Consider the following 18768-nt stretch of genomic DNA (forward strand, 5'->3'; position numbering starts at 1 on the left):
TTGACCAAGTAGAATCAAATTTGATAGAGGCCCAGTCTTATATTTTTACAAGATTCAAGAAAATCTGAAGCCAAGAAGTGGAAAAGTTCCAAAACTGGTGCCCATAGAAAGAAACAGACAGGAACAATTTAATATTTCCAAAGGCAGGCAGGAAATCCCTGTGTGAGAGAGCAGCCAGCTATTCCCCATCAGTATGAGAACAGCTCAAATTAGAGCCAGTCCTGCCTTTTGCCTTGTCCAACAGGTAGGGAACATGGGAGGAAGTAAACATCTTTGGAGGAGCAATCCACAAAAGCCAGCAGAGCAGCTGGGACTTTTGTAGTGGCAGACTGTTAGGACACAAATCTGAAGAAAGTTTTTTCTTTGTAGCACAGTTTAGCTGCGACATTAATAGAATTATTCCAGGATGAATGTAAGATCAGTAAACGATTCCTATAATGAGTTTCCATCAGTTGTGTTCAATGCTTCCAAGTGTACTATAAAATCATGTCTTCATATAAAGCAACATATCATATAAAGGTTTTACAGCACTGCAATAAATTATGATTAATTTTGTGTATCTTGAAACTAGTTTCTATACCTACAATGAACTGGCTTATTTTAAACACAATGCAGCACTCAGATCATCAGAAAGAGTAAACCTGACATAAATCAGGTTTTCATTTTGCAGCTGAATTGACTTAGGTTCTATGCAAGAGGTTTGTAATTTAAGAAGTCAGTGACTACTGACTGAGCAAATTCTTGGCCTGTGAGCAGAACAGCAACAGCAAATCTTAATGAAAGTCTTTTTCTGATTCTATAAAGCAAGCTAAAATCCTAGAAAAATGTAGATAAGCAGGACTTAATCAAAAGCTCACCTCCAGATCTCACTTCAGACCGGTGCTGTGCAGGACTCCAAATTCAGCTTTGGGATTGCTAACTTCTCAGGGTGGGCTCACATCATCTCACCAGACAGCCTCCTCACTACCAGGCTTCTGAAATAGAGTCATTTGAACTGAGCTGCAGTCAGAGACCAAAATTCCTATTTGCTCACAGCTGTCTACAGCCTCAGCTGGGGCTGTGCCTGAAGGCTATCGGCAATTCCAGATGCAGATTCACACCTCAGAACCACTCATTCTGCTCATCTGCCTTGTCCTTGGTTTTCATGGGGTGACCATGCAAGATTTTCAGCCTTTAGAGCCTCCTTGCTTAGTGCACTAGCCTTTGAAGTGATCTCAGGCTCTTACTTAAAATGGCGCTGCCACCTCTAGATCAAACTTAGTGAAAGCAAGGTGAGATAATTTGTGTTACAGTCAAGTAAAAATATGAATTGCCACATCATGTTCTTGGTATGTGCAGCATGGTTGAGACCCAGATCACATGGTACTAGATTGCCCTGTTCTATCCCTGCCTTTGCTTCTTTAACAAAGAAAATAGTTGCCATCCCACATACATCTCATCCAAACTCTTAACTGCAGAAAGCTTTTTGATGATAGGAAGCACTTGGAGCTTATATTCTCCTGCTGCAGTGCTCTGTGCCACTGGAAAGAGTATTACAATCCAGAACAGTGATGAAAACGAGGTGGATCTACAAAGGTACAATTTTTGTTCAAAATGCACACACATTATTGTCTGTGACTGGTTGACTCTTCCTACAAGTATGGACCACAAAAAACTAAAGGCACAAACTTCTGATGATTTTGGATCCAGATTTCCAAGTCCAGTTAGTCTCTGGGATATTACAGAACATGTGGTTTACCCCATAAACACCTCCCAGGTAAAAAATAAAACCAAAACACACACACACACACACACACAAAAATCTCATGTGTTTAAGATCAAACTAGTGAGTCGTTTAAGGAAAAAAAAGGCAGACATTGCAATTAACCCCAACTGAAGCACATACATCTAAAAAAAGTGAGAAGGATATCCTTAAAGGAAATCCCAAAATAGTGACAAAAGAAATGCCAAATGAAGGCACAGAAACGAATTAAACTCTCTCATCACACTGTCAGACAATAAATATACAAATAAGACACACTGGTGTTTACAAAGACTTTTTTAGACAAGAATTTTTCTTCCTAATGTTTCCCTTTCACTGCTAAATAATTTCATTCAGAAAACAGGTGTTCAAATGTAACTTTTACATTAAAGATCTTTAAAAGCCTATAGTCTCCCCATTATATTTACTTTCTCTAATCTATACAAAATGAAGGATTGATCTAAACATACCCCACAACACTATTTATATTGTACTTGATTATTACATCTGATTTCCTTTTGAGCAACGTGAAATTTCATTCAAATAGCTTTTCCTTACAAATGTGTTTCTTAAATATAAACAGAAAGGCTTTTCCCATGCAAGCATGTATCCATATGCAACTTAGAAAGCTATGCAGACAAGCCATTATTCTTTTCAAAATTTCTGTTCTTTGATCACACTAACACAAATCACAAACACCAAGAAAAAAAATAACCTGAATTTAAGAATAAATAGTTCATTCCTGCTGTACAGTTTCAGGGGGAAAAAATGTAGCTGAAACAGCTGAAACATACCTCATTCAAACAGCAGTAGCATCATTAAATCACACAACTGTGACAGTAATGATGGGTCTGCTTTCTGAAATGGAAACACACAGACCACTGAATTGACCTGTTGTTTTCTAACTTACAACACTTATTTCGAGGGCATTTGCACAGTGCTACCTTTCTCTTTCAGAGTTTTGTTTGGGTTTGGTTTTGTTAGTGAAAAAGAAATAGATTTATATACATACAAAAGGGCAGCTACTAAAAGAAGGCATATGCCTGTAGGACAGAAGCAGTCTCCTGACTGCAACCAACATTTATCATCTTCCCATCTTGTGACAACTGGAGTGTATTCTAGCTGAGCAGAGCTCCTACCCATTTGTTCTTGTGTCTATATGTCTGCTATATGTACAATATCATATAACTTCAGTATGATCAACAGGATTATTTTATTTACACATCGTGTACCCCATTGCCTCATATCCTTTTAGACACTGTTTCTGGAAATGCAGAGCTGTGGTTGTTGCCAAACGCTTTATTTTTCTACTTTTTATTATTTAAAAGTGAAACAAACAAGAAAATGCCATACAACTCAGCAAGAGGTTTAAAAAAATATCCAGGGTCATTCACAAGTCTCTTTTTCATATCAAGAATTTCCTCATCTTTTCCCCAAAGACCAGAGTGTTTGGAAACATTTTAGTTACACTGCCGATAAAAGTAGAAGTAGTAATCAGTAAAAAATATTCCAGCAAAATAAGAGTCTGTCGAGCAGCCAGCAAAACCCTGCAGAAGAAAAATGAAGGAGATTCATATAAGATATTCTTTCTGTTGAAATGCTATTTGTCTTTTGCTGTGTTGCCATTTGAAAAGGCTTACCGGTACAGCCACACGGAAATAGTATGCGCTGTCATACAACTTAGCTACAGGGAGAGTCCAAATATGGTGACGCCCCTAGAAGATAAATGAGAGAGAGATTAGATAACCCTATTTCCTAAGAAACTGGAGAGAAGGTTAGACTCTGGAAACATTTCACTGACAAATGCAGTGCCAAGTAATTATGATAACAAGCCTTGGTAGCTATAGTCAAAGTATTTAAAAAGCAAGTGCTGACTTCAAACCCTGCAAATGTGGGTTTGCTCTGATCACCTCTGCACAGGAACTGACAGGCATCTAATTCCCACTGGCACTCAGCTGGCTTTGAATAACTGAACTCCCTCATTTGTTTTCTAAGCAAGTCCCAAAATAAATAGGGATTGTTCCTGATTTGCCAGGTGGCCTGAGAGCTTCAAGTTGTAACAGCAACAAATGGCAGTTCTGCTGATTTTGGAATAGCAACTTTAGTAGTCCTCAGAAACAGGAAAGTTCCTCTATAAATTCTAAAGATATAGGTAGTGTCTTCACTCAGTATTTCAAAAACAGATACAGGCAAGGTTTCATGCTGTCTTTCATTACAGGGTTCTGCCATGTACAAATTAAACAATATATTTTGTATCTGAAATGTTAATGATACACTGAATTACAAAAATTCAATCCTCAGCTCTCCTTAACCTAATGATCCATGGTAACTTCTATTTTGTCAGTTTCTAGTGTCTCAACTCCTTCATCTTTCTCTCCTCCCTTCACTTTCTGACACATCCTCTCTGCTGGAGATCATATGTTCATATGATAAAACTTACATGAGACTGCTGAGTCCAAATGACTGCTGTCCTGCCTTTTGGTAGGGAATAAGCCTTCCAATCCCTACGAAAATCCTCTTGAAAGAAACCTCTTCAACTAGGCAGCATTTCTAGTCTGAGTCACGTCAAATCTGAATGCTCACTGCTGGAGATTTGTTAGCTTCAGTCTTTTGAAGTGGATTTCAGGTTGACACAGGAAATCTCTTTGACCAGTTTTGTCACTAAGCTTCAAGGACATTTATGCATGGCGAAACTCTCTATGTCTGACTTAATTTCAGTTCTGTTGGAATTACAGCAAACTTGGTCAAAACAGAAAATTTTGACTTTCTGATGGCTTTGCCACAGTTGCAGAGAAGCCTGTAACTTTTTGCAAGGGTATATGAAAAGTTGATCAGAACATCAGCTGAAGATTGGAGGTATCTCAACTGCTCTAATTTGACAAAGCACCAAAAAAATATTTTAAATCAATTAAGAGTATATTATATATAGCACCATAGATCAGAAAGCTAAAGAAGACTCAGAAATTAATTCCAAATTCAAGGATGTTTCTCTTACAATGTGTTCAGAAATGCTATTACCCTTGCTTGTGCCTTTCCTAGTGTTTTAGCCAGAATAAACATCCCCAAGCAAACACTGACAAATGGGGACCTTGAAAGAGTCTTATATTTCCAGGGAATTGAAGAGAGTTTAAAGCCTTCATCAATTTACTGGAGATGCTCAAAAGTTTGCAAGAGCTGGTCACTAAATATTTTTTTTTACTGGTAAAAGCTAACATGTTTTAACAGGCTTTATTCCCATTGAAGCAATCCAGAGAATGACATGTAAACTCTTGCTTTTAAAATGAAGAGTTTCCCTAGAGGGATTTATTGGTAAACTCGTGTTCACACAGAAATAGAGTGGAATACTACCATTGTTTCCAGTAAATTGAAGACTTTAAAAGTGGAATTCATTACCCATAAGATAATAACGGAAACCTAAATTAGATGAGAGTTTGGAGGACTCTGTCTCCTAAAGTCCTGAGTGATAAGTTATTCCCATTTTTTTAAGTACCTCTGGAGTTATAATGAGTTATAGTGGTGACTTAGGCTGAAGGAGACTCAAAACTCTCCTTCCAGAGAAACGCTGGATAGATTTTAATAAAAGTCAGGAGAAAAGTGACTCCAACAAAAAGATTTCATGTCATTATGGCCATACCAAAGCCAGCTACGACTGACAGACTCAAAGCACCACTGGATATCTACTACCTTAACCAAGACCAGAATTTTTCAGCCATTAATTTTATAAAAATGATCCCCACAAGCCAGAGTATTGCTGCAGAAATCTTACCTGTGTGGTTTCTAGGAAATCCTTCCTACTGTTTTGGCTTGAAGAATAATGGGAGCAATAATTTCCAAATGTGACTTTGCAGAGAAATATAATTAATGGCTCTGTGGTGCTTCAAGAAACAGAGAAAAATAAGGATAAAAATTATTTTATTAAAAATAAAATCAGTTCCCCTAATCACAAACCAATATTCAAAATAAATTTATAGTCAGTGAAACTCTGAGTATGATGTATTAATCCCTACATGGGAGGGCTGTACCATTAGTTTATAATGGCATACATTTAAAAGGCAAATCTTCAGCAGCTGTAGAAAACAAGCAGACGCTTCAGGAGTACTGTTATATTTCCTCTTATCTGAAAAAGGCAGATGTTTGCAAGGATAACATTCAAGATCAAAAGACTGGACAAGCCATTCCTTGGAAAGACAGAAGTCATGAAGTGTCAAGGAGATTGTTTGGCAGCTGTTCTGGCTATCATTGGTTTTTCTCAGAGAACCCCAAAAGAAAGGACTTGTTACTTTTGGGAGAACCCAGTGGAGTTGGGCTTTTGAGGAGAAAATACCTGCTGAGAGGATTAAGTCTGCTACTTATTCCTGCTGTAAGTCACAATTTTATGTGTTACCACAAGTTCCTGCACAAGAATCCCCTTTTATAGGGCTTGGCACAACAGGCCCAGAAAAGGTACTCTCTGGAGGTAATGATGTATGTGCCTAATAATATTTCTCTACATCAAAAAAAAAACCCAAATCCCTAGGCCAAAGGCCACAATCCTGCCAATATATGCATACATGTCTGCTCAAATGATTATTAGGAAAAACTTTAAGACTTCTGGATTTTAATATTTGTAGCAATGGGTGAAATTGTCATTGGGCTGAGAATGGTATTGGGCCTATGCTACAGCAAGGGATCTACTCAGACATCTACATTAAGAACTTAGTTGTGCATAGATTTATCCCACTCCTCTGAAAAGGACAAATTTGTGTCACAATAAACATCAGGCAAGAATTTCTATCACATAAGGAACTACTGTTGCTTTTTGTATGTGTTGTCTTTAATTGTACTTACTTTATTTCCAGTGAGATTTCTACATCCATGGGCGTGTATTTGTTAACAGGAATAACAAAGCTGTAATTTCCAGAGCTAAAAAAGGTTGCATTAATACACTTAGGATTTGCATTTAAATTTAAACAGAAAAAAAAACCAAACACAAAAAGGTAGCAAAGACTCCTGCATGCTAGAGTAAGCAACTGTGAGCAGGAGCCAGCAAAGTAACTATGCCACATTAATGGTATTTTATTCCACCACAGCATAATAAAACAATTTACCTACCTGCACTGCAGATTTTTACTGCAATAGCGATTGTCAATGCTTTGCTGAGTTTCCAAAATCCGTATGGAACTGATTGTTGTATCAATCCCTAAAAATATTAACAATAATGGTTTATTCTTGATTATTTCAATAAATAATTTCAAGAAATCTTAGATAAGAGCATAATAAAACTGCAGTTATTACGGTGGCATCTACCCTCTTGATTGCCGCTACAGGACTTGCTGCAGGTCTAAATTAGCGCTCATTTAAAAGCCTCTGATTGATTACCGTCATTCTGCCATTATAGGGGAGATAAGATTCTTGTTCAGTTTGCAAGGACAAATATCCTGGGAACCTAAGATTGTACCATTTTCTTTTGGGCAGACATTGAAGGCAATTTTGATGGCAGCCCAAGTAGAACACAAATGTGTCAATATTCATTTTAATGTACTAGAAACCATGCTCATGCAAGTAATCATTACTTTGAAAAACATTATCTTTGTTGAGAGAAACAATATGGAATGGAAAAAAACTTGTTTCTACTCCTATGTGCAAGAAGACTACCCAACTTTAATGAATATTATAACTGCTTCATAAAATGTTGCCTTGAACTTGCAAGAACTTTTGCTTTTTCAAGAACTTTGTAATATGCTACATATAGGTGAAGCGTATAGCCACAATGATACTGTTTTTTGCCAAGGCAGATTAGCCCTGCAGAGAGTTAGGCAGCAAGTACCAATGTTCTTGCTAACACAGGAGCACAGCTTCTGCTTTCACATCTGGCCCAGGAATTGCTGCAGTGAGCTGCATCTTGAAGGGCTTGTTTCTTCTGAATACATCTATGGTATCCAATCGGTGAATGTCCACAGTTAAACCTGAAGCATCTCAGATCCCTAAGCCAGCCCATTTCAGTTTGAATTTTGGAGGGCCCTTAAACAGAAGGGGCTGAACAGGTTTTATCCCTTTGAGTGGAACTAGGCTGACATGCCAGTGGTTTGGGGAAGGCCCAGGTGTGGAGGGAGAGTGGGAGTCATCAGCAGATCACTGCACTCCAGCTATAGCCTATGGCATCAAGCTGCTGGTATTTTAAATCCTAGAATTATAGAAAATCCTGAGCAGGAAGAGACCCACAAGAATCACAGAGTCCAACTCTAAGCCACGCACAGGACACCATGTGTCTGAGAGTGCTGTCCAAATTCTTCTTGAACTCTGTTAGCCTTGGTGTCATGACCACTTCTCTGGGGAGCCCGTTCCACTGCCTGACCACCCTCTGGGTGAAGAACCTTTTCCTATTATCCTGCATAAACCTCTCCTGACACAGCTTCATGCTACTCCCTCAAGTCCTATCTCTGGTCACCAGAGCAAAGAGATCAGTGCCTGCCTCTCCACTTCCCATCGTGAGGAAGCTGTAGACCACTAGGAGGTCTCCCCTCAGAATCCTCTTCTCTAGGCTGAACAAACAAAGTGACCTCAGCCACTCCTTGTAAGGCTTCCCCTCCAGACCTTCACCAAGTCTTGCAATAGGGTGCAGAAAGCACAAGGAGGACCAGGTTTAGCAGGGCCAAGCCTGTTCTTCACATCGCACTGTGCACACTAGTTTTGTGTTTCTGTTCCTCTGTTCTACAGCAATCATTCCCTACTTTGCAGACAAACTTGATGATTATAGGCTGACCTATTCTCTGATTATAAAACATTTGTGTGGTAGTATATACTTAACTTGCAGCATGCAAATATCCACACATATGCTTAAGTGACAAAGGGAAATTGAACATATTCATCTCAAAGAACTAGCACAGAAGAACGTTCCCCTATGACACAACATCTTATTACAACATGTATCATAGTGATGCCTCAGAGGACTTTTTCTGAAGTGTGTACCCACGTAAAAAAAATTAGAAGGGGAATGATTTTTCCCAGATCATCCCACTGGGGCACACCTTTCTTCTGTTCCTCATATGGCCCTGGGTAGCAACCTGCTTTAAGTGCATGCTAGTGTAGAGATGTTTTCTCATTCAAATATTGCCTAATCTTTAATCAAATATTTATTAAAAAACCCAATCCTTAAAATGAAGGATACAGATAAACAGAAAAGACATAAGGCATAATCCTGCTCATACTGAATGAATGCCAGAGCATGCTGTTATAACATATGTAATTAGCAGACACTCATTTTTACATAAAAGAATCAATATTTTCAGCCCAGACTGGCACTGACAGCAGTGCAGAGTCACTAAAAGAGGAGCCTGAAATCAAGCCGAAAGTCTTGCGTCTAGGAACTTCATTTCATCTCCTCTGAGGAAGGCAGTGTCAGGATCCTAAGGCAGAGATGGCCCCTTTCAGCAGCTGACACTTTAATCCCTTAAGTGAGATGAGCCAAACTCCAAACGCTTCCTTTACACTGTATCATGCATTTCATGCACACAAATATCACACTCATATCCTTAAGTATTTTGCTGTTAAAGGGTTAGCACCGTTGAGCACCTTGTAACTTTTTAGCCCCTGTCAAAGAAATGTCACTTATCATTTTATTGTGTCTGAAGCCAAGCCAGCCCTCTAGAGAGGGCAGTCAGAATGTCTATAAAAACCAAATGAAGACGTAAGAATAAACTGAAAATTACAGTGAATCACAGGTTTCCTGTGGTTCCCAGGGAATAGCTTCCCAAGTGCTAATTCTCTATAATGATCAGTTATAAATAAAACTCCTCTAAATTCCAGAAGCAGAATTTCAAGTCTAAAAGTAGCTCTTGAAAGTTATACAAGTATACATTTTTACTGCATTTACTTTAAATATAAGACTTACAGTCATTTCCAAGATCAGGTCTTCCGTTACGTTTTTTGACTGGATCTCGTTCAGGTAGTATGCCACTTTTGTTTCCTGTGAAAGGATGTATGTACAAACATCTCCCAAATTAGCCTTGCACAGTTGTAACAGCAAAGTATGAATACAACACCAGAAGATGTTTTGTTAATTATCTCTTAGATAAAGGTATGCATAACCACAAGAGAAATCTTTAAAATACCAAGCCCCTCTATTCAGAAGATATACACAGTCAAAATAAGTTTGCAGATAACAAGATACAAGCTTTCAAAATCTACAAGATATCTAAAACATTTCCAAAAAATAGCCGCATAGAAAAGATTTCATCACACACACAGAACATCACAAATTTTTATAATAGAGACACAAAGTGAAAGTCAATATGCAGTCAGGTACTTCAGCACAAATCTGATCATAAAGCCACATCTTTTTTATTAGTGAGAAAATTGCATTAGTAATAACAGGCGTCTGGCACACAAACATGAACTGATACAACAACTGGTAGAACAACTAAGGTTTTTGAATGAGATGTTAAGATACGGAGGACTGACCCAGTACTTCGGAGAGAGATGCCTAAACAAATTAAATAAACTGATAAACAGTTCTGACAACACAATCACCATGTTCATTGATGTCACCTCTGTAACTTCAAACATTGAACTAGTCTGGGTAATATAAGCTGATGATTTTTTTTTAACTGTTATTCTATTAATTTTCTCAAAACTTCTCTAGAAAAGTGAACTTTAAAGGTCTTTTGAATAATCATCACAAAGTACAACCTGGGGAAGGCAAAAAGCCCTTCAAGCGCATGGAAATGGTTTAATGCCATTCCTATGCTTTTACACTAACTGCCAGTCAAGAATCTGTTCAGAGACATGTAGCCAATAAGATGGCACTTGGAAATGTTGATCTTGCCTAAACTAACATGTTTCATCAAATACCATTTCTCAAATACCAAAATACTCCATTCTCATGTTTTCCAAAGGAAACATTCTGATTTCACAATGGTTGTTTAGAACAAAAATTTCTGTTTCATTATATAAAAATTTATTTTACAGAAAGAAGGATCAGAATGCATTATTACTGAGACTGAAACAAGATAGCTGGATTGACTTTACTGTTTTCTTATTCATGCCAGATTTGGTTTCCATTTCAGTATTGGGAAATAAGAAAATCCAGACTTTTCTCATGCTGTAGGTGACCAAAAGCATGGAAAAATATTAACAACTAGAATCCAAGGGCCCAGAAACAACGTAACACAAAATCATCTTTGGGATTTTAATCTGTTTTGTGTCTTGTTATGAATCTGTCACTGCTGCCAGTTATTCCTTGAATCCATTTTCTATTTACCAGCTCATCATACAGATCTTCTGGTTCTGCAAGTTTTGGTGGTTACTGCTGCATTTAGTAGTTGTCTGCTGTCCCATTTCATTATACTGTTCCACACACTTGGAAAAATAGCTACTGAACAATCACTTTTACATGTACAGTCAGCCTTGAGGCAGATACAGAAAAAGCCTGTTCATTCTCTCATTCCTCCTCCATTTTCTTCTGATTTCTCTTAATAGTCTAGATATGCTAGCAATGCATTAAATGCTGTCATTTTGCATTTTCATTAGCAGAGAACTACTCTGTAGGAAAACCTATATCCCCTCGTAAAGGAAAAAGATTGCTCCCTCTAGATAAAATATTTCAGCCACGCAAGTGTTGGTGGGAATATTTATTAAATACTCTGAATTACTAAACTCTTAAAACTGTGATTCTTTTGCAGATGATGGAAGAAAGCATTAAGTGGGCAGCAGAATTTTGTACAAAAACCAGGATAAAGACGGATTTACTTCACTAAGATTTCAACTATTATACTGAGTCAGTAACCAGTATAGAACTTTATTTTTACTTGAGTTTTCACTTGTCATAAAATTACCATTTCATTGCTTCCTTTAAGCTGAAGCAATCTAAATCTGGAGTGCAAGGTGCCAACTGAGATCACCAAGAACCACCAAAATGCACCACAGCAGCCTTCAATAAATTGTGGTAAACTTCCACTCTTTCACATACAGTAACTCTGAGGACTTTCTCAAAGGCCCATGTGGGGTGTGAGGATCCAGTTCAATAACAAATATAAAAGTAAAAGCATACAAGAACGTAATTATCTTCAAATAAGCTTGAGATAAACTCATCCATTAAACATGATATCCATTTTTTTCCCCTCAAACACTTTCTGGTTTTAATTCATGTGAGTGATAATATTCTATAAGCAGTATGGAAAAAATCTGCTGATGTTTTCTTGTGGTGGTGGTACCTTACTATGAATCTGTTAACTACCATCTGAAGGCAATAAATGTGAATGCATGAGGTTGATCAAAATCCAAGAGGAGCCCTCAGCAACCTTTAATTGTGACAGAAAAGACACTGGGGAGAAACAACACTGTAAGAGAAGGTAAGGACAGCCCCTGGTTATTGGTGACACTTAACTTTAAGGGGAGAGCAATGAGCACTAATGGCATGGAAGCAGAGGGCTGAAAAGGCCCAAATGCTGCAGGGTGTTCACACTCCTTAGTTCCACTGAAATCAAGGGGAGTTTGAAAGCCTAAATCTTCAAGAGAAACTAGTTAAAACAAATAAAGTGTAGGGGAGAAAGGTCACATTAAGCTAGACTACATAAGGATATGCTGATTTTTTGTTTGATAAATTTTGTCTTGCTTATGAATGCTTTTGTTTCTACTTAGCTTTCCTAAACAGCCTTCTTAAGAAATCTGAGATACAAGGGATTAGGAGCTACAATGAGCTACACTCACTAGCAGTCTGCAACTACAGAATTCAGCTATCACATTGTAGAACAGCAAAAGGTCTGTTAAATGTGAAGTAGTATTTAATTCAACTGTAATTTCAAATAGGTTTACCTTTCCACAAATCAGACTAATCAGATGCTTCTAAAATATCCAGTGTTTATCTTGCTTATTCCCCATATTTAACTCTTGGCTTTTTGTGCTGAAAACATTTTCCTTTTCATTTATCTTGGCTGCAGCTACATTAAACAGCTTGTTGGTTCTCCTTCTGTTTGGATTTCATATTGACATTGTTACCTTCCATCTGGGGATACATTCAGCTTTCATTAAACTCATGGAGAACTGAAATCTTTCAGTTGCTTGTGTACTGTGCTGATTTTTCGCTCTTTGATCCACACTTAATGCTATTTGGAACATAAGACCTTGAGAAGGTAATGCTTTGTGTTTATTCTTATCTTCTTTTTCCACCTAATACCAAAAGCAGTCAGCTAGGGACAGAAGGTTTTCATATTTCATTTTCATCCATCTACAATTCCCTCACTTATAAATGAGATTAATGTCTTTTTGATTAATCAACATTTTCAGGCTTCAGAGCAATACAAATTACTCAGGTATGAGCTCTTGAAAGCACTGTATTGAGATGTATCTGCCACAGGCTTACTGCAGCACTAATCACAAGAATCACAAGGACCACTTACATGCAGCTTGTCTGCCGTATAAAGAATGGCCAGTGGGTGAGTCCCACTGCAACAGTTCATACTAAGTGTCAAAGCAATTGGTAATGCCAGCTCTGGCAGACATTTGAACTTCAGAAGCTGAACTGCATCCATCCCCAATTTCACCTCAGTTTGTCAACTGTGGTGCAAGAATTGTTCCCAAGGCCAAGAAAGGAAGAGTACAATTACTGGTCTAGTAATACTAACATACGCTTCCAGACATTGACAATGTTAAGGACTGGCATAGAGGAACACAGATTCCAACAACTTATGCATACCTTTATGCATTAACTCTTTCTTATAAATATTATAAAAGTTGAAAATGGCACCTTCTCACACATTAGACATATAACATCTGGCAGACAATAGCTGAAAGAGAATTCATTTCAGTAAAAGTATTTTATTTTATAGAGCTCTGCCTTCAAATAATGCTACTCAAAAACCCTGCATGAACAATCAGAGTTTTAATTGTAACTTTTATGTTTTCAGGTAGTTGGAATTCTGTCTCTGCCCACAGAAAAGATACCATCATACTGTGATACGATTAAGTATTTTATTTAACATCTGTTAATTCACTCTCTACTACCCTCAATCTACTCCTGTCTAACTGTAGCCAAAGGTTAATTAAAGGGATTAGTGACTTTCCAGTTCACATGAAATCATTTACTATAAATGGCCAGGAAGAACAGAGACACCTGACAAAACATTTTAGGACCCCAAATCTTAAAGGTAACCAGGCCAGATTATTCAAAAACATGTTGACTGCAGTGATGATTAGTTATATCAGGATTTTTAAAATCCTCTGGACTAGGCTCTTTTGTGGGAAGCTAACTACCTTTAAAGATTCTTGCCCCTTCCCCCATACTCTCCATACAGTTTCTACTAAAATTGTAAATAACAGAAATTAATTTTTCAACTTACGTTTCTCCTTTGCATTGTTTTTTTCATAACTTAGAGATTTGACTTTTGGTTGATGAATTGGACAACAATAGACCTTGTCACAAGGCAAAATGTCACAGAAATTCACTTCAGGGATCCTGCTGATGGGCTGTGTGCTCTGAGGAATTGTGCTTTCCATCTGAAACGCTAAAGCAAAAAAAAAAAAAAGATTATCAAAAATGCTGTGTGTCTATTGACATTTTATAACAGCACAGGAATTGAAAGTCTGTTATGTGTATGCAGACCAGTAGAGACACAGTACCTGTTGTAGGGGTGGAGGACAGTAAAACAGAACTTGAGGTACTGCAGATGAAGAAAAATAATTCATTAAGGAATGGACATCAGAGTTGAGGACCAAAACAAATTGGTCCACAACCTATTACTAATTCTACTAATTCAAATTCACTAATGCTAATTTAATTACTTGCCTGTAAACTGGATGTTTTTCAAAACGTCTGTCATGAATGCTAAGTAAATATAGGCTCCATATTGTCAAAGCACTGTAGAAAGAGAATTATTCTGTAGATTTACATCCATCTCTTATGTAACATAATATGAATAATACCTTGGCAGCACCTTGTCCAAATGTCCACTTTCCCTTTTGATGCGCATTCAAGGTGCACCACACAGTGTGACATGGACAGAGATTAGTTGCATATGCAACTAATGCATATTTCACTTTTACAAAATTATTTCAACTCTCCAATATCACCAGGCATATTCACTGTTAATTTTAATACATTGTGTTCTTTGAGCAGGAAGGGTGAAAAGAAGAAAAAGAAGTGCTATCTTCTTTCTGATAAGTAGAAAGGGGAAGGGAGAAACAAGTCAACTTGTTGATAAGTAATTGTTACCATAGTGCCATAATAGCAATCAAAGCTACTATAGTCACCCGGAAAATCTTCATGGAGCAAGATTCTTTGGTCTTTGACAAACAAACCTAGAAAAAAAAAAGTTTGCTTAATTTAAGTGGCACATAACTAAGCTACTATTAGTAGATTAAGAAATACTACACTAGTCTGACTTTAAGTCACCTTTCTTTCTTTCATAGGAACATACAAGTCGTCCTTATAGAGTGGTACTCGTCTAAGGAGAAAAACTTCAGTAATGAAAGGCTGCCTGAGACTGTGAGTGCACTGTGAACTGTTGATAGTCTGGGGACACAAATATTACAAAGGAAGAAAGATAGTTAAAAATGACAGCTCCTTATCCATTCTTCCTGCCATTTTTCATACTCTTGAAGAATTTCAGAATCAAATTAAGAACTCAGTAAGCAGTGGCCAAAAGTAAAAGCTCAGCAGCTTTCAGTGTGTATTCAGACCATGTTAAATCAGGGCTGGTGTAAATACAGAAGAAAGGCACTTTACAAACAAGTAAGATGATCTTAGATGATGAAGCATTTGACTGTCATTATGTAACAAAGAATATTTGACCTATTATTTTCTCTTGCTCTTTGGCACTGGCAAAAGCAAGGTAGGCAAATGAGCATTGGTTCATCTTAAAGAACAGGACTTGGCAGACTAGGAAGATTGTCTTTTAAAAAGTTAACATATATTTCCTAACTCAGCCAATCCCTGTGAAAAGGGGTGTGTGCTTCTATACCATATGAGCAAGAGGAAGTAATTCAGCAATAGCAATATCATCTTAGCCGAGTCTTAACCACCTGAAAGACATCGTTATCCAGTACAAAACAGGAGCTGATAACTGCAAACCACAGTGAAAAACACACTCAAGGATGAAAGCTGAGGAAGAATCGGCATCACTGTGCAGAATTCCAAATCAAACTGAGCATTTCTATGTAAGGCTGCACTACACCATATAAGCACAACTACAGGCTGAACATTCCTGTCCTGTTGGTCTCCCTCCTCCTTCACACCATTATGCAGCATGGATCTACTCTCACACAGACTATGTATAGACAAGAAGTGTCTCGTACATAATATCTATCTCAGTACAGTTAATTTTTAAGCTTCTAGCATGACACTAAATAATCCTGGATAAGGAATTTGATTATATTTACAAATATGAAAGCTTTCACCAATATTTCAGCACTTACTTTCTCATAAACATATTTTGTATATTTAATTTCACTCACCTTGCTGGATTTTAGCGGGACTGATTTTTTTGATGGCAAAAAACTAGTAGCTCGACTATACCTGCTGTAAGAGACAAGATCTGTTTAACATTCAAATCCATCAGCAACTAATAAATGAAAAAAAGACATTTTCAATAGAGTGTTAATGTCACTTCCTTTTGCAATTTTAACATTTACAAAGAGAAAGGCAGAAGTGTCAATCAGACATTTTCAAGCACAAAGGTCTCTAGTTAACTCATTCAGGTGAATGCTATTAAATGCTACATTTGATTTCAAAGAAAAGTTGGGGAAATGGCTTAGAAACAGGAAATGCTCATCATTTCCACTGAAGCACTAATGAAGATTCTTTCTAGCAGAAGCTCTGCAGATTTGTCTTAGAAGCAATTTCCATATCCAGACCTGTAACTGGATATAGTCTACCCTTGCTTTATGCAACTGCAGCAATTACAAAAATTACTGCAATTTAACAGCTGTTTCAAATATTAATTTTGTCAGTGAGTTAAAAAAATATGAGAAATTCGGGGGAGTTGCACAACTTAAATGTTGGAAATGAGATGAACTCCACTGTCAAGCAAAATTGGTTTTCATTTCTATCACAGAGATCACTTTACCAACTTGTGTGACAACTACCAGAGAACATCCTAGACAGAGGTACCTGACTTTGCTCTCTTCACTGACTGTTGATTTTAAACTGCTCATCCGTTTCAGCCTGGCCAGTTTCCTGTTCCACTGTTCCAGTTCTTCTATTCTGACTTCAAGATTGTTCGTTACTTTACAAAGTTGCTTTACAGCACCAACATTCTCCATAAAGATCTGATCCTAAGAAACAAAACAATGACAAAAGTAGATAGAGTATATTCATCAATCAGATATAACAAGCAGAAATGAGTACAGAATTCACATATGTAAGGACACACTGAATACTTAAAATGCAAACACAAGTTCTCACTGTAAATGGGATGCACTATAAAACCCTTTTTCCAGATGTTCAGTTGGCAGTAAATTGAAAATGAGAACTTGCAAAAAAATTTGAAGAATATAAAGGGCTTTTTAGACTAAGAATTTAAGCTATATTATACCTTCACACTGTGTTGAATTTTAAACCTTGACACTGTCACAACAGGCATCTGCTATTTGATTTTCAGTGCTGCAGCTGAACAAAGATTTCAGAATCCCCTAGTAAAATGTACATCCAACCACCTACCTACAGGTATTAAGTAGGATCAGACAAGCCAGAGTTTCTATCCATGTTGTATGCATAATGCTAATCACACAGGGATCAGTGAGAAGGGAAAAAACCAAAACAGAGCTCAAGATGTGATGGCATAATATTTTGCTCTCCCCTTAAGCCTCTCCAGTCTCTTACAGGAGTCCTGTAAGTTTTATTATCACAATTAGCTCTGCAACACAGTTCAAACACCTTCCATTTACTCCTGAATATTTTACCCAAGAAGACCCTTCTGTTCTCCTACCCCTGCTTATCATCTAGATATCAATCTGCTGCTAGAGAAGCCCTCAGTACAATCATCCACGCAGTTAGTATTTTATCCATTTCTGATACAAAAATGGGTACTGATCCGCTATAAGAGCATGGTAGCAGTGTACTTTCTCTGCTGTGTTTGAAAGAATGGCTTTCTTATACAAATATACACCCAGACTGATGTCATTAAACTTTGGATGAAGCTATTAGTGCAGCTGATGTTACTAAGTGTTCCAGTCCACTCAAGTTATGCAGAAGAATGGCAAAAGCAGTTTTGCCTTTCACGTTGTAAATGCCACACACACCTTTTTTTTTAAAGGTGACTGCATTCCACAAAACCAGACAGTATTTTGTACAAGCAGAATCAGAACACAGTTATAAGTGGTAAGTTGCAAACTTCCCTACTGCCAGAAGACTAACAGCCTGTTTAACTAAAAAGTGGTTTCAAAATAATCTTTTGTGCCTAGAACTGTGAAATCATTTTTATGGTCACTTGTCCTCATATCAATGATATGCAGCAGCTGCCCTTTCCATTCTCTTCAAACCATGCATGAATCACTTCTAGGTGGCCTCAACTAGCTGAGAAAATAGCTCATATGGTACAATGAAGCAATACTTTCTTGGGGAGAAAAAGGACTGATTAGAGTTTTACTGCCTCACTGGTGACAAAGTACTGAGCACAGCGAGACTGAGAAGAGAAGAAAATATTGTCTCAAAATAGCAAATTTCACACAGTTGAGACATTTCTCTAGAAAGCAGCAGAGCCTGCTACAAATGTGCAATGCAATCAAATAATTTTACAGAGTTCAACAGCTCCAGACAAGTGACTGACAAAGAGACACAACAACAGTAGCCAATATCCCGCTTATCGGGAACTAAACCTGGAATACGAGATAATAAAGTTCAAGGCCTCATCCCCTGTCAAACTGAAAGCAAAGATATGGGGCACTATCCATTTGCTACTCAAGGTGCTCAGCTATTCTGGAAATTTAAATCAGATGTTCAACCTGGACAACAGATGTTCCAAATCTCTGAATTCAATATACCTCTTAAAGTGTTAGACACAGATCTCTCCTGCCCCTGTCGCCCCAAAGGTCACAGAATTGACATTCACATGCTG

The 18768-nt window shown here is 37.6% G+C and overlaps 1 protein-coding gene across 1 annotated transcript in view; it reads right to left on the bottom strand.

The window, feature by feature from the left end:
* Positions 1-3127: 3127 nt before the first annotated feature.
* Positions 3128-18768, bottom strand: part of MYRFL (myelin regulatory factor like) — a 33978-nt gene continuing 18337 nt past the window's right edge. The window contains exons 13-24 of the mRNA XM_027721978.2: positions 16824-16987; positions 16169-16232; positions 14928-15013; positions 14502-14573; positions 14336-14376; positions 14056-14220; positions 9612-9686; positions 6833-6920; positions 6569-6643; positions 5508-5616; positions 3382-3456; positions 3128-3288 (exon numbers count right to left, since the gene is read on the bottom strand). Coding sequence (XP_027577779.2) covers positions 3202-3288; positions 3382-3456; positions 5508-5616; positions 6569-6643; positions 6833-6920; positions 9612-9686; positions 14056-14220; positions 14336-14376; positions 14502-14573; positions 14928-15013; positions 16169-16232; positions 16824-16987 — 1101 coding nt within the window. The 3' untranslated portion in view covers positions 3128-3201. The remainder of the gene's footprint in view (positions 3289-3381; positions 3457-5507; positions 5617-6568; positions 6644-6832; positions 6921-9611; positions 9687-14055; positions 14221-14335; positions 14377-14501; positions 14574-14927; positions 15014-16168; positions 16233-16823; positions 16988-18768) is intronic.

The sequence above is a fragment of the Pipra filicauda genome, unplaced genomic scaffold (assembly GCF_003945595.2).
Source record: "Pipra filicauda isolate LSUMZ 115617 unplaced genomic scaffold, ASM394559v2 scaffold93_size3172892_pilon, whole genome shotgun sequence".
NCBI lineage: Eukaryota > Metazoa > Chordata > Aves > Passeriformes > Pipridae > Pipra > Pipra filicauda.